Source organism: Buteo buteo, chromosome 5 (assembly GCF_964188355.1).
Source record: "Buteo buteo chromosome 5, bButBut1.hap1.1, whole genome shotgun sequence".
Classification (NCBI taxonomy): domain Eukaryota; kingdom Metazoa; phylum Chordata; class Aves; order Accipitriformes; family Accipitridae; genus Buteo; species Buteo buteo.
Window position 1 is genome coordinate 25,988,227 of NC_134175.1, and position 13,596 is coordinate 26,001,822.

At 37.3% G+C, this 13,596-nt stretch overlaps 1 protein-coding gene across 2 annotated transcripts in view; it reads left to right on the top strand.

Annotated features, from left to right (window-relative positions):
* The window catches only part of RAPH1 (Ras association (RalGDS/AF-6) and pleckstrin homology domains 1), a 100,242-nt gene that overhangs the window by 66,778 nt on the left and 19,868 nt on the right, over window positions 1–13,596 (top strand). For both annotated transcript variants that reach the window (XM_075028249.1, XM_075028250.1), the window contains 3 exons: window positions 7,985–8,062; window positions 9,369–9,528; window positions 13,298–13,419. In XM_075028249.1, coding sequence (XP_074884350.1) covers window positions 7,985–8,062; window positions 9,369–9,528; window positions 13,298–13,419 — 360 coding nt within the window. The remainder of the gene's footprint in view (window positions 1–7,984; window positions 8,063–9,368; window positions 9,529–13,297; window positions 13,420–13,596) is intronic.

A 13,596-nucleotide genomic window follows, 5' to 3' on the forward strand; every position in this document is an offset into this window, starting at 1 on the left:
CAGACCTTTGAATAAATCAGTTATGAAGTTGGCTTCTTGCATCTTAGGTCAATCTGATTCAGGTGTGCTTATTCTTGAATGAAGCATCAGTTTGGGATTTTTAAATGCAGTTTAAAAATGCAGCAATTGATTTCTAATTGCCAGGGATGTAAGCATGATCTGAAAACTCCAGCCTCCTACAGCCAGTTTTTGAGGAAGCTGTGATGGCCACACCTGGAAACCACAAAAAGGATGTAGGTGGTTAGTAGCAGGGTTTTGTGCAACACTGAAAATTATGATATAAAATTTTTATTCAACAAGCTGCTTTGTGCTAATCTGCTGTGGTTATTGTGATGTTCTTGTGTAGGTTTAATGTCACCTTTGTCTTGGAATGAATTATAATACGCTATTGTGGATACATTGTTAGACAAACAGTTTATGTTCTCAAATCTGTGTTTCTGCCCTGTTCCATCTATCAGTCGAGCTTTTTGTCCAGCTAAAACTCCTTACCAGTCAGTCCTAGTGCCTCATGTGTTATATCTTCTTTCCACCCTCAAACTTCCTTACTGTGGTTTCTAAGGCCTATTTTCTCTTCTGGTTTGTTTAGGGGTTTTTTTGGTGTTTTTTTTCTCTCCCCTTTCTTGTTTTTGCCTCATTCCAGATCTAGTACCTTTTTTCCTATGCCTATTTGCCTTAGGTAGCCCCAGTGAGAAGCCTGGCCTAGAGCTGTTACAAGACAGGTCCTATTCAGGGGCAAGTAGGAAGATGATCTAGTGCAGCTGGATGCTTCAAGGGATAAAGAGCCAGTGAAATTCATTGCAAATGCATATTGTTTTTTTTTCTTTATCGCTACTAGCTTTGTCAAATCTAGTTTGAGTAGTCTTCCAGGGGGACAGCAGAATGTATGTCCGGGCTGAATAAGATGATATTCTCTCATACCTTGAAGCATACCTTCAAAATGGCATGAAGTCTAGTTGGAGGCCATTAACCAGAGGTGCACCCCAGGGGTTAATACTGGGTCCAGTACTTTTCAACATCTTTGTTAATGGTCTGGATGATGGAGCAAACACTAACCCTAATTTCTGGCTCAGGCTTGGACTAAGTTCCCCCACCTCTGGCCCACACCAAAAACTACTCCTCAGCACTGATCTCTTTGCTCCAGCTTGCCTTTGGCTACCCAGCTCCAGCGCCACTCCAGTGACCCCTCTAGGTGGTCTCTAGGTGCTCTGCCCTAACCCTATAGACAAGCTAACCCTCATAGACAAGCTCTTGATGGTTGAGATGGATAAGCAGACAGTGAGGTGGACTGAAAACTGGCTGAATAGCTGGGCCCAGAGGGTGGTGATCAGTGGCACCAAGTCTAGTTGGAGGGCAGTAACTAGCAGTGTACCCCAGGGATCAATGCTGGGTCCAGTCCTCTTTAACATCTTCATTACTGATCTGGATGATGGGGCAGAGTGTGCCCGCAGCAAGTTTGCTGATGATGCCAAACTGGGAGGAGTGGCTGTGATGCAGAGGGTCGTGCTGCTATCCAGAGGGACCTTGACAGGCTGGAGAAATGGGCAGACAGGAACCCCACGAAGTTCAACAGAGTGAAGTGTGAAGTTCTGCACCTGAGGAGGACTGTGCACGAGTCCATGCTGGGGACCACCTAGCTGGAAAGCAGCTCAGCAGAAAAGGACCTGGGGGTCTTGGTGGACACCAAGTTGACCATGACCCAGCAGTGTGCCCTTGGAGCAAAGAAGGCTAACAGTATCTTGGGCTGTATTGGGAGGAGTGTTGACAGCAGGTGGGTGGAGGTGATCCTTCCTGTCTACTCAGCACTGGTGAGGCCACACCTGGAATAGTGTGTCCAGTTCTGGGCTCCCCAGTATAAGAAAGATACAGAGCTACTGAAAAGAGTCCAGCAAAGGGCCATGAAGGTGATGAAGGGACGGAGCATCCCTCCTGTGAGGAGAGACTGAGAGAATTGGGACTGTTCAGCCTGGCAAAGAGAAGGCTTGGGGGATCTCATCAATGTGTACAAGTATCTGAAGGGAGGCTGTAGAGATGATGGGACAGAGCCAGGGTCTTTTAAGTGGTGCCCAGTGACAGGACCAGAGGTGATGGGCACAAACTGAAACACAGGAGGCTCTGTCTGAACATCAGGAAACACTCTTTTACAGTGAGGGTGACTGAGCACTGCCAGAGGTTGCCCATAGAGGTTGTGGAGTCTCCATCCTTGGGAGATACTCTGAAGCCATCTGGACACTAGTCCTGGGCACCTGGCTCTAGGTGCCTCTGCTTGAGCAGGGGAGTTGGACAAGATGACCTCAGCCATTCTGTGAAAATTGGGACAAACAGGTTTCCCAGAGATAGGGACACCCACATTTTTTTGCTATGGACAAACTTAACTTTTGCTTTTCCTCATCCTTTGAGGTAGCTGTGGTGTACTGGTTTTGTATCCTCTCTTCCTCAACTTCGGTTTGAGATAACTGTGGTGCTACTGTCTTTCTTCCCAACCAGCTGGTTTAATGATATTACAAGCAAATACAATTCTGATCTTGTAAAAGTTGCACAGTGGTTCTCTTTAATAACAAGTAGCGCTGCCAGGTTTGTCTGTGAAAATTTTGTATCACACTTCCAACGTTAACACTTTGCCAAATAGTATATGTTGTTGTAGTATGGCCCAAGATCATAGGGAGAGTGTGAAAAGCTTAAGTACTGGGTAATTTTGATCAAGCATAAGGGAGGTTCTGGAGAGATTCATAGATGCCATTATCCATTTAAGTTCATAAGCAACTGCCACCTGTCTCTTGGCCTTCCTTCTTTGCCCTAATAGACTGCAGGGGAAAAGATCCTTTCTGTAGGAACTTGTGACAAGGGCCAGTGTGACTTTGAGATGCATCTCAAAAATGTAACTGCTGCTTTCCAATTTCTCCAATTCAGAAGCCATCTTCTGTGTTGGAGTTAGGCTTTTAATAGCAAAAAGTTTGTGAGTGGTGCACAGAAATAGAACAAAGGAAAAATATGGTACCACCCCAGTGTAGTGTCCTTGTAATATTTAAAAACTTTTCAGACACATTCTCAGACACAACCCCCAAAACAGTACTACTGCTTTACATGCATTTCCATATTTATTAACATAATACAATATGGTGACAATAAGTCAGAAATGTGCCAGAGGTATAGAAAACGCTATATTAAGTTGGGAAGGAAGAAGGAGGAAATGTAGGATGAGTCTACATTAGGGAGGATGGACCCCTCACCAGGAAAATGACTGCTGTACACTCACATTTAGTGAGCTTTGAAAGAGAGTAATGTCTTGTTTCCCTTTCTGCTTTGCTCAGATACAGGTTCTTCTGGGTTATTTTTGAGAAGAAATGCAATAAAACGTATCTTTTGAGAATGGTCATGAACAACTACTGTGAACACAAGTTCACTGTTTATAAATGGGCTGTGCCACCATTGCCACACATGGTTTTTTAGGGTAGGGGTGTTTTGCCTGTTCTAATGAGTTTATCGAGAAATACAGAAGAACTGCTGTTAATATTCACTCATTCAGCTTTCCCCTACCAGTGCTGATCACATGCACACTTGTTCTAGTGTTCCTTTTTTTTTTTTTAACAGTAAGTGAAAATAACCAACAGAAAACACTTCATTCATGTGATTAATGTTCTGATTGGTACACATTAAACATGGGGCTAATAAAAATGTCTTGAAGTCTTGGGGAATTGGGTACAAATTGAGACGTTAATATGGTGTTCTCAGGCAACAGGAACCTCTGTTTCAATAAAAACTCTGCAAGAAGGAGAGTCCTTGCAAAACAGGTGATTGCCTTTCTACCTGAGGCTAGGCTGTAGCTGGGAAAATAAACAATGGATACCTGCTTCTGGTTCTTCAGAAGTCAATGCTACTTGTGTATTTAGTTATCATCTTATTTGCATTCAAAGAAAGACTTCAGAGAAGAATTCCAAATATTAAACATAAAAGAAATTTCTTCTTTTATGCATCTTGTGATCTGTGTATCTACCCTGCTAACCTAAGTGAAATGTGGACTTTGTTACTTAAGTCTCATAATTTAATTACTAGCTTTCCTAAATACTGTAACTTTTCTTAAGTGATTTTTTTTCCCCACTTCTTTTTCCATTCTGCCTGTGATCTCTGTAAAAGGGATCAGTTAATGACACTTGAAAAATGCACAATGAAACAAAAAATAAAACCCTAACGTAGAAATGTGAGGCACAAAATCATTTGAGCAAGGTCAGCTCTGTCATAGCACACATCTTGCATATTTAATGTTAAAATATACCTGGAATATCTTGTAACTGCACATTTAACTGGAAACTGGGGCAGGAGGCTGTGATTGTTGTTATATTAAGGAAATCTTAACTTGAGATTTTTGGGGGTTATTCATTCCAATATAGGCTAAAATTATTAAAAACTGAGTTCTGATATAAAAATACAAAGAAAAAGTCATAAATTAAAGACCACTGCATTGCAGAGCTGTACTCTTTCAAATTTAGTTCACAATATGTTAGTATATTTTGGATGAAGAAGTTCTTCACACAAATATGTTGCCAAGCATTCTTTTAAATCAGGTGTGATGTTTTCCATAACCAAAAGTAATCTCAGCCCAAAGCTTTAAAATGCAAGTCTAACGATACTCCCAAAGTCATCCCATTAAAGTGACAAATTTATGTTGCAATTTTGCAGTGATTTCTACTGCTACTAAAAGAGAATATCCTTTTCCTGTGAGAGGTGGAAATGACACGCCTTTGTTTTATGTTTTTGTGCAGTGGGTATATGTATGTATCCCCTTCGTGCTTTTCCATAGCATGTATGTGACCATAAAGGCAGTCTTGTCAAGGAGTGGATTCTGCTGAATGTTTCTGCTGTGTTAGTTTTCAACCAGATCAGCTCCCTGACTGAATTGTCTGTGTGGCCACAGGAGCACTATGCTATAACTGAGAAGTAATGCTGTGCAAGGGAGGCAGGTGTATCAGCCATAGCAGGGATTTACGTTGGTGTACGCCACTAGTGAAACCATGACCTAGGCAGCAGTCCTGTTGTTTACGTGCATGTTTATGACCCTTCAGCAACCTAACTTGCATCACTATTACTAGAGGGTTTTACTAGCAAAGGGGAAATAAATACCTAAGTTAAACATGATTGGACTGTGTGTCTTGGTCTTGTTAGTTTGTGGCATTGAATAGTTTACAGTTGCAGTCGGGTGTTTTTGCCACCTGTCACCTTTCTCCATGTGCAATGAAAAATGATGTTAGCTCGGAAGAAGCCGATGGGTTGCACATGCTTCCTCCTATTGAGGAGGTGTCTTCGTTCCATGTACGGGGGAGGAGAGAGCCTGTGTTTGTGTCTGAGTGCAGTTTTGGGGTGGCTTTGATGGGGAGGGGATGTGGATCGCTGTTTTCTTGGGGCATTAGGAGAGAATTAGAATAAATTGTTGTGAGTTTTGAAGAATTGTGTGGTTATTATTTTATTAAGTAATCAAAATAGATAGTTCTTCCTTCTGCTCTAGTGAAACATTGTTTGTCACATCAGCAATGATGCAACAGTGGCCTGAGTACTAACTATAAAGCAAAACTTGAATAACTTAAAATCCTTGACTAATATGTGCTTTCAGAAATTTCTAATTCTTGCTTCCTTTTCCTATGTGCATTTCCAGTAAGCAGATTCTGATCTCTTTTTATCATTTGTTGTTGGTTGAAACTGGTTCTTATTTTTATAATCATAATTCTGGGGTTTTGTTTAAATTTAAACTGACTTTGTTATACTCCAGTATGTGATCTCTGGACCCACATTAAAATTGAGTGGGAAATGGAAAGTAATTGGTAGGCATTAAAGTGGTAAATCCTCAAAATGTTTTTTGGTCTACGTATTTATATATTTTTAAAAGTATTTTAGGGAATGATGGATTATAAACTTTGATATCAACAAAGATATTGTAGCTCTGTTGGTGCAGGTATATGAGAGGCCTCCAACTGATTCCTTGTTGCTTGCTCTCTTGTTGCTGCCTGTGCACTGTGGCTGTAAAGTGCTCCTGCTGGGGTTTGCTATAGATAGTTGCATTGCACAGGTGTACAGTGAAATGGGGTGGAAAATTGTGCTGCTTGACTTTAGTGAAGAGCAAAACCAAATGTGTTGTCAACCTTTGTACAACAATAAAGGTTTACGGTTGGGTTAGTGAGCAGCTTTTTTAAACCATAAATTACAGTTTCTACAAGTGTTTAATAAAAGAGTCTTTTGCTCTTGCAGATTTCATAATGCATATGTGCATGGCATCATTTTTAGAAACTTACAAGTATTTAAAGCTTTGGTTTTTAGTAATAATTTATTTCTACAGATGGAAACAGTTAATGTTAAGAAAGAGGAAGAATATTTTAGAATTCTAGGTGTGTTATACGTTTAAGTGATTCTAAGTATCGTGGCACTGTTTGTTTTTAATAGAATGCTAATCTGATTTAACCTAAGCTACGTGACACCATCATTATTGTGAATAAAAAGCCATAGTTCCCTGTACACTAATAAAAACCTATGTTCCTAGGTAGTTCAGTTCCCAGATAATGTTTCAAGTTCACATTATTTCTGCTTGTGTCAATTTACTTGTTCATTTTATTGAAAAGAATTATGTTTCTCACGAGGCAGCCTATTGTCCTGTCTAGCTGATGTTTTTTCCAGTGCATAGTATGGTCACAGGTGTGAGGGAGCAAAAGCTATTAAGTAAGAGTACAATAAGTAGCATAGGGAATGCCTTTTAGCAGTTGATAGGAATATTAGTAATTCACTGAAGTGGAAAAATTAAACTCGGTGGATTTCAGGATTGCTGAATCTTGACTTTTACAAGAAAAGCAACCATCTAAACACATGGTAAAGAAACCAAGAATTAAATTCCTACAAGAAAGCAATGCAGAATAAATGTCTATGGTATGCTGAGTGTTGTTGTGATGGGCTGTGCTACTTTTGATCTGAGGAAAATCTTTTTTTTTTTTCTTTTCTAAGGAGATTGAATATTTTGGAGGGAATTTGTTTATTTAATAAGTTTGTTTATTTTTCTAGATATTTTTAAATAACTATAATGCTTTTAGATATTAGCCACAATGAACATCTATAATTTAAGATTTCTAAAATCTGAAACCTGCCTATGGCATCTTAAAAAGAGTGGTTCCTTGTTTAGCTGCGTATTTTAAATCCGCTTTCAAAAGAAGTATCAGTTAACTCCAGAAATTAAAAAACTGTATTGCTAGTCTTACAATATACAGTTTTCTTTAACATCAGCAGATAGAACAGATTTAAATTATATGAATTTCTAATGCGTTTCCAGTTGTAACAAAAACCAATTACTTAGAAGAGCATCAAAGAAAAGAATGCTTGTTTGCTTTATGTGTCTTAAAATACTTAAAGTGAGGAGAAACACAGCCTAGATTTAGTAGAGGTAAAGGGAGTGTTCAAGCTACTTACTTTCTGCAAACAGATTTAATAGTTTAAAATCTTCCAAACCAACACACATAGTGTGGAATCCTATTTATAGGATTTGTTTTCCATACTTGCTGTGTGCTGTTAAATTCTGATACTTGTCAGTGTGCTATTTATGTTTTATGTTGAATCTATTGGGTCTGCTCGATTGTACACTCTTGTGGAATATATGTTGTCCAAATCTATGATGATAAATGCACGATGTGCTAAAATATTTGGTAGCAATGCATAAGGCTACTTACAATATGGAAGAACAAAGACATACCAAATGTGTCTATACAAAATATATACCTCCAGTATGTTCTTTTGGAGATAATGGCAGCTGTATTTCTAAATGTTAGATCTATACAGTAACACTTTTTGTCTTAAAAAATAATAGTTTTCATCATCACTAAGATATAGTTGAGGATTCATAGGTGGGTAAATCAGCATTTCAGTTCATGTTTTAAAGCATTGTAGCCACAAAATTAAATCCACTAAAACTGGACTGAAGTTTGTGTTAACTGGAATTCTGTATGTTATGTCCCCCTAGGAGGAACAGGCTGCTAAAATCAAAGCGGAGAAGATTAGGGTTGCATTAGAGAAGATTAAAGAGGCACAAGTGAAAAAGGTAAGTTATTTATACTGGTTTATAAGATCTTTATTTTATACTTATTCCCCTGGAAAATGCAGGCAAAATTCTTTTCATTTGTGTCTATGACCCTTAAGTTGCCCTAAATAAAAGAGGAACACTGTGGTGTTCTCATCTTGAGTGATAATGTACTTATCTAGCCTGGACCTAATCAGGAAAATCCTGGAATATAGAATAACATTATGTTTTTCTTAAGTAATAGCTTATTTTGTAGCTAGTGCACATTGAGAAGACTTTGCCGACTTCTACCCAGAGCTGAAATGAAGGTCCAGCCTCCTGAGATTGTCTTTGTAAATTAAGCAGTCACACATTTAAAATTTGGGTCTGTTTTCTTTACAGACCCCTTCCCATTATGCATAGCAGGATTTTCCAGTGATAAATGGAATACAAGCATTCCAGACTACAGATAGGGGTTACCAAATAGAGAAAGTCTGCTGACATTACTTAATGCACTATCAAACAATACAAAGCGCTCCCTTGAAATTTAGCATTCTTATTTTATGTTTGGAGTTTTTCAGTATATTAAAATGCCTTTTACATTTAGTGTTTTTATATCAAAAGCTGAAAAAGTGTCCTGGCTGGAAGATGGGAATTAACGAGCCAACCAGTGTATTACAAACAACAGGTTTTAACTTTTCCAGCTAAACAAGGTGTAAAAAAGGAAGCATAGCGATTGGCAAGAAGAATCTATTGTCTTAAGTTTTTTGATTGGTTAAAAAAATGGCCATTGTGTTTTAAAAGCAGATTTCTTTCGCACTAATGCTTCATACTCCCCAGAAAAAGTAGATTTAGTATAGGTATTTTGTTTACATAATCAGCATTTTTAGAAATATGGAGGAAGCGGGCAGAAAGCTTGAATTGCAAATCTGAAAAATTCTGATTCTATATAAGGTTGTGCAGAACTCTATATCTATGTTTGTTCCACCTAGATATGTGAGAAAAATTGTCACAAAGACAATTTATTAATTAGAATGGGACACTTTGGCGGGAGGGATTTTTTTTCCTCCTTATCACACGACTAAAGCACATCGTCATTGTATTGGGAAGACCTTGATATTTACTCTTTTATACTGAAGGAGAGCCATGTCTTGTTAAGTGTTCATGATACAAGTATCTAACCATCATTTATGGCTTTTTACATTTTGAGGGAGTGTTTTGATTGAACTTAGTATTTTATGCTCTTTTAAGAAAACCTTAGAAAAAGAAACAAGATCTTAAAAAACATGTTTTTATTTGAAATGTGGGAAATGAATCCTTCTTGTTTTCCTAATTTTCTGCTTTATAGTTGGTGATCAGAGTCCATATGTCTGATGACAGCTCAAAAACAATGATGGTGGATGAGAGACAGACAGTGAGACAAGTATTGGACAATCTAATGGACAAATCACATTGTGGTTACAGTTTAGACTGGTCATTGGTGGAAACTATCTCTGAATTGCAAATGGGTAAGTAATAATTATAAACATTTATAATTCTTAACTATTGATGTAACACCTGTCTATATCTGTGTCCTCAGAATGATTTAAATTCTTGTCTTCATAATGTTCATCATCCTGTTTGTTCATGTAGTAGAAGTTCATTCATGTAGTAGAGTTCATGAAAGAAATTGTTTCAGAATGATCTGGAAATGTTTTCTTCTTTCATATTAAAAGCATGTCTAAATTCTAAGGTGTAATATAGGAATTTTACTACTGTCTAGTCACTAAGCCTCTTGGTTTTCATGTGTTCCCCACAGAAGGAGCTAAGGGTTAAAAAACTTGCTGTGCATCTTCCTCTTTGTAAACAGTATCTTGTACTGATCCTAATAACTCTCATTACAAAAAGTTGTCTGAATTTTTTTCTGTTAAATATTTTAATGCAATTAGCAATACAGCTCTAAGGGCAGTTAAAGCTCCTTTGCACTGCATTTCACATACCACAATGTAAGTTGTTCATTTAGCCAAAAGATATAGCATCTGAATGGAAAAGCAGGGGGAAAATGATAGAAAAACAGTATTATTAATCTCCATTATCAGAGAAGAATTATATCAGAGAGCTGTTAAGCACCTTACCTGCTGACTAAAGAAAAGCCCAGAACTGAACCCATATTTCTGGATTTCAAATTTAAATACAAATTAATATTTCCTCTCTCTTTTGGTAAAACGCTTTCTATTTCAGGCTGCGTAGCATGTCAACTTTGCTTATCGTTAGACAAAAAAGGCTGTTTTAGGGTGACAAGGTATCCTTTGAATCTTCTACCTTTCCTATGAAAAATAACATCTTACTAGGCTCAAAACCTTAACATTTCAATAAATGAAATCTTAAAAGTTGCCTGCTTTTGAAGCCAGAAAGAATTTGCACAAATTCTGTGTAAATCCAAATTAGGTATATAAAAATCAAAGGTGTAATTCTGTAACATTTTACCAATGAGAATAATACGAATAAATAACCTTATTAGTTCTGCAATAGTTTTATGTTTCTATCACTGAAAAATCTCTGTATGTGTATGTAGCAGGATCCTGAACTCAAGGCTCAGCCAGGGGTCTTTCCCATCCTAGATTTGCTTTTGTAAGACACTTGCATTCACTGTGCAGCCTGTAAAGAATAAAGGAAAAAAATACTGGAAAAAATATTTTCAACTTTTGTTAGAAACAAAGAGCTAGGCTGCAGACAGAAAGATAAACTTATGTTTATCCAAATTAACAGCGTGACTAAATTAACATTATTTTGACATGAAACCAGGGTTAACAAATCTCTCTTGTTGGTATACTTACAAGTATATGCATACCCTATTGTATGGGCTCAGTGTCATGCTGGGAATGACAGAATTTGACTGCTGTATTGAAAGAGTTTCAAGCTAAAGAACAACATCTGTTAAAATTACAGAGTTTTAAATTCAGATTACAACATGTTATCCCTAAGAGAGAAGCAAGAAGGTAGAATTATGTTTCCTCTTTTGTTTTTCAGTTTGGCTTTCCTTGATCCTTGGTTGGGTAACTGTTAAGTAGTTTTTCATAGATTTCATATATGTGTTTTTTTTAAAAGACAATCCAAAATGCAGCCTGTTTGATTCATGTGTTTTATACTGGAACTTGAAAAACAGATGAAAGAATGATTACAACAAAGCCCTCCCCCAATATACTATTGTGTATTGTATTGTGTTATTTTGCCAGTGGTTCATCTTTTGAAACATTATTTTCTGGCAGTGCCTATGTAAGAGGAAGGAATTCCTTTATTATAATGTTTTCCCTTACTGAGCCACAGAAGACCTACGTACCCTCACAGTGTATTTTACCATGTTGTCTTGTCAGTTGATTGCTCATTAATTGCACAGTTCAAAAAAATGCAGTGAAAGCTTTAAGCTAACAAACTGCAGAGAGAGACATGAAGCCTGTGGATTTCCTGATTGTCTCTGCATTTTATGTGGGCTGCTTCAAATGTGTATGGTTAACTAGTTTTTGAGGAGTCTGGTTTAGGTACATGTACTTGAAGTAGAAGGCCACTTGTTACTCTCTAATGGTTTAACCAGGAGCTTTAGGTGTACTTTCAGAAGAACTCAGTGATACCATTTCCAGAATGCAGAATGAAATGCTTTGCCCCATTTTACCCTGCAAGTTTGTAACAGAAACAATTGTGGAAGGTTTCTTTTGGTTGGGACAAAGGTTGTTTAGAGCAGAGTAGTCTATGAAGTATCTGTGAGTTGCAATGTTTCAATTTTAGAGAGTATGTTTAATAGTAGGAATGTTGCATTATATGCAGTTTTTACATACTATGGGTACGTATACACTCAGTGAATAAGTTGGTTTGTGTTTGAGTTCAGTTATTGTTCTTCTTGTAATAACAGTTGATATGTTTTGAAAGCTATCCAGTTTCACTAGTGAGGCTGCAGTGAGATTTAAGCTTTTGTATCACAGTCCTCTGAGGTTTTTTTTGTTTTGTTCTTCTGTTAGGTAACACCTTTTTTACTTTCTTGGAAGACAGTATAGCTGTGTTGCTGATAGAGCTTAATGGAAGTCGTGAGTTGTAACTTGAAATCTTCTTGGAAAGATCGCACTGAGACCTAAGTAATGTTGTGTTGTCATCTCAAACCTTAATTCATTCTTTACAGATGACATTTTGTTGCATTCATGCTGCTTAGTATTCTTAATTACCAAAGACGTTGAGAAGTCATATGTCATCTCAGTCTTCATTAGTGATAGCTCCTAGGTCTGGATGTGCTCAGTGCAATATACCCTTTGTAAAAATGTGGTGTAATTGATTTAGTGGGAAAAAAACATGTTCGGCTTTCACTGAAAGGTCAAGCACCTGACAAAAGATTCTGAAGGAAATAATTTGCTGAAATGCCACTGTGTGGCCTATGTGAAGAGGGAACAAATGGCAGAAAGCAAGGTTCTACTTTAGGGTCTTTAAAAAGAGGAGAAAGTTGGTGTAGTGGTTTCTCAAAGATGTATTTTTCCTTATTTATTTTAAAATAAAGGTTTTCAGCTATTTCTGTACCATTTCAGTAAGTTTTCCACTTTTTTTCTTCCTTTCTTTTGCCTATTTTCAGTATCTTGTACTAGTGATAACTATTTCAACGGAGAGTCAAAGCTCAGAGTTCTCAGAAGCCATTGTTGATACAACATTTATTCAGCAAGATAGATTGTAAGAAATAGACATTGTCAGTTTTCAGACTTCTTCTACAATACTCCCACTAACCATGGGTATTCTGCATTTGGGAAGCATTTTGTTTTCCCTCTGATCATTGTCTATTGCTCTTTTTGTTCCTTCACGACTGAAAGGGTAATTGGGGATGTAGAAACAATTTTTGTGCTGAAAAAGCTGCCTAAAGAATTCCTCCAGGGATTGTATGGACCAGAGTACATATAAGTATTTCTTATTTGTACTCATAACATTTGAAGTGTCATTATTTGAGTCTGTTGTGTTCATGTGGGATGGTAGGCTTTGTCAGGTTAAAAAAAAAAAAAAAGAAAAACACTTCATGTATTGGTGGAAGTATAAGCCTGAAAAGATAGAAGTGAGTATTGAGTGAGTGTAAGTGTAAAATTAAACCAGGCATGTCTGAAAGTTGACTGAGTTATTTTAGTTTCTTAGTGTAAACTTCTTCCCCATTTTAGTAGACCTTGAACTGTTTTCTCTATGTATATGCCTTGTCTCCCAGATATGACTACAGAGTAGTTTCTATCACAAAATGTGGCAGGTTCAAATGTATTTGCTCTCTTGTTATTGCTGCAGAAAGGATCTTTGAAGATCATGAAAATTTAGTTGAAAATCTTCTGAACTGGACAAGAGATAGTCAAAACAAACTAATGTTTGTGGAACGTATAGAGAAATATGCACTTTTCAAGAATCCCCAGGTAAGACTGAGATTCATGTTGAATGTATGTGTGCATGCACGCGTGCATGCCTAATTGCAGTTTCCTGCTTTTTTTGGTAGCATTCATTTCCATACTTTTATTTTGATACTTGTGTATGTATTAAAATGCCAGGTAAGTTTACATTTAGGCACCATGTATAATCCACATTGTGGTTGG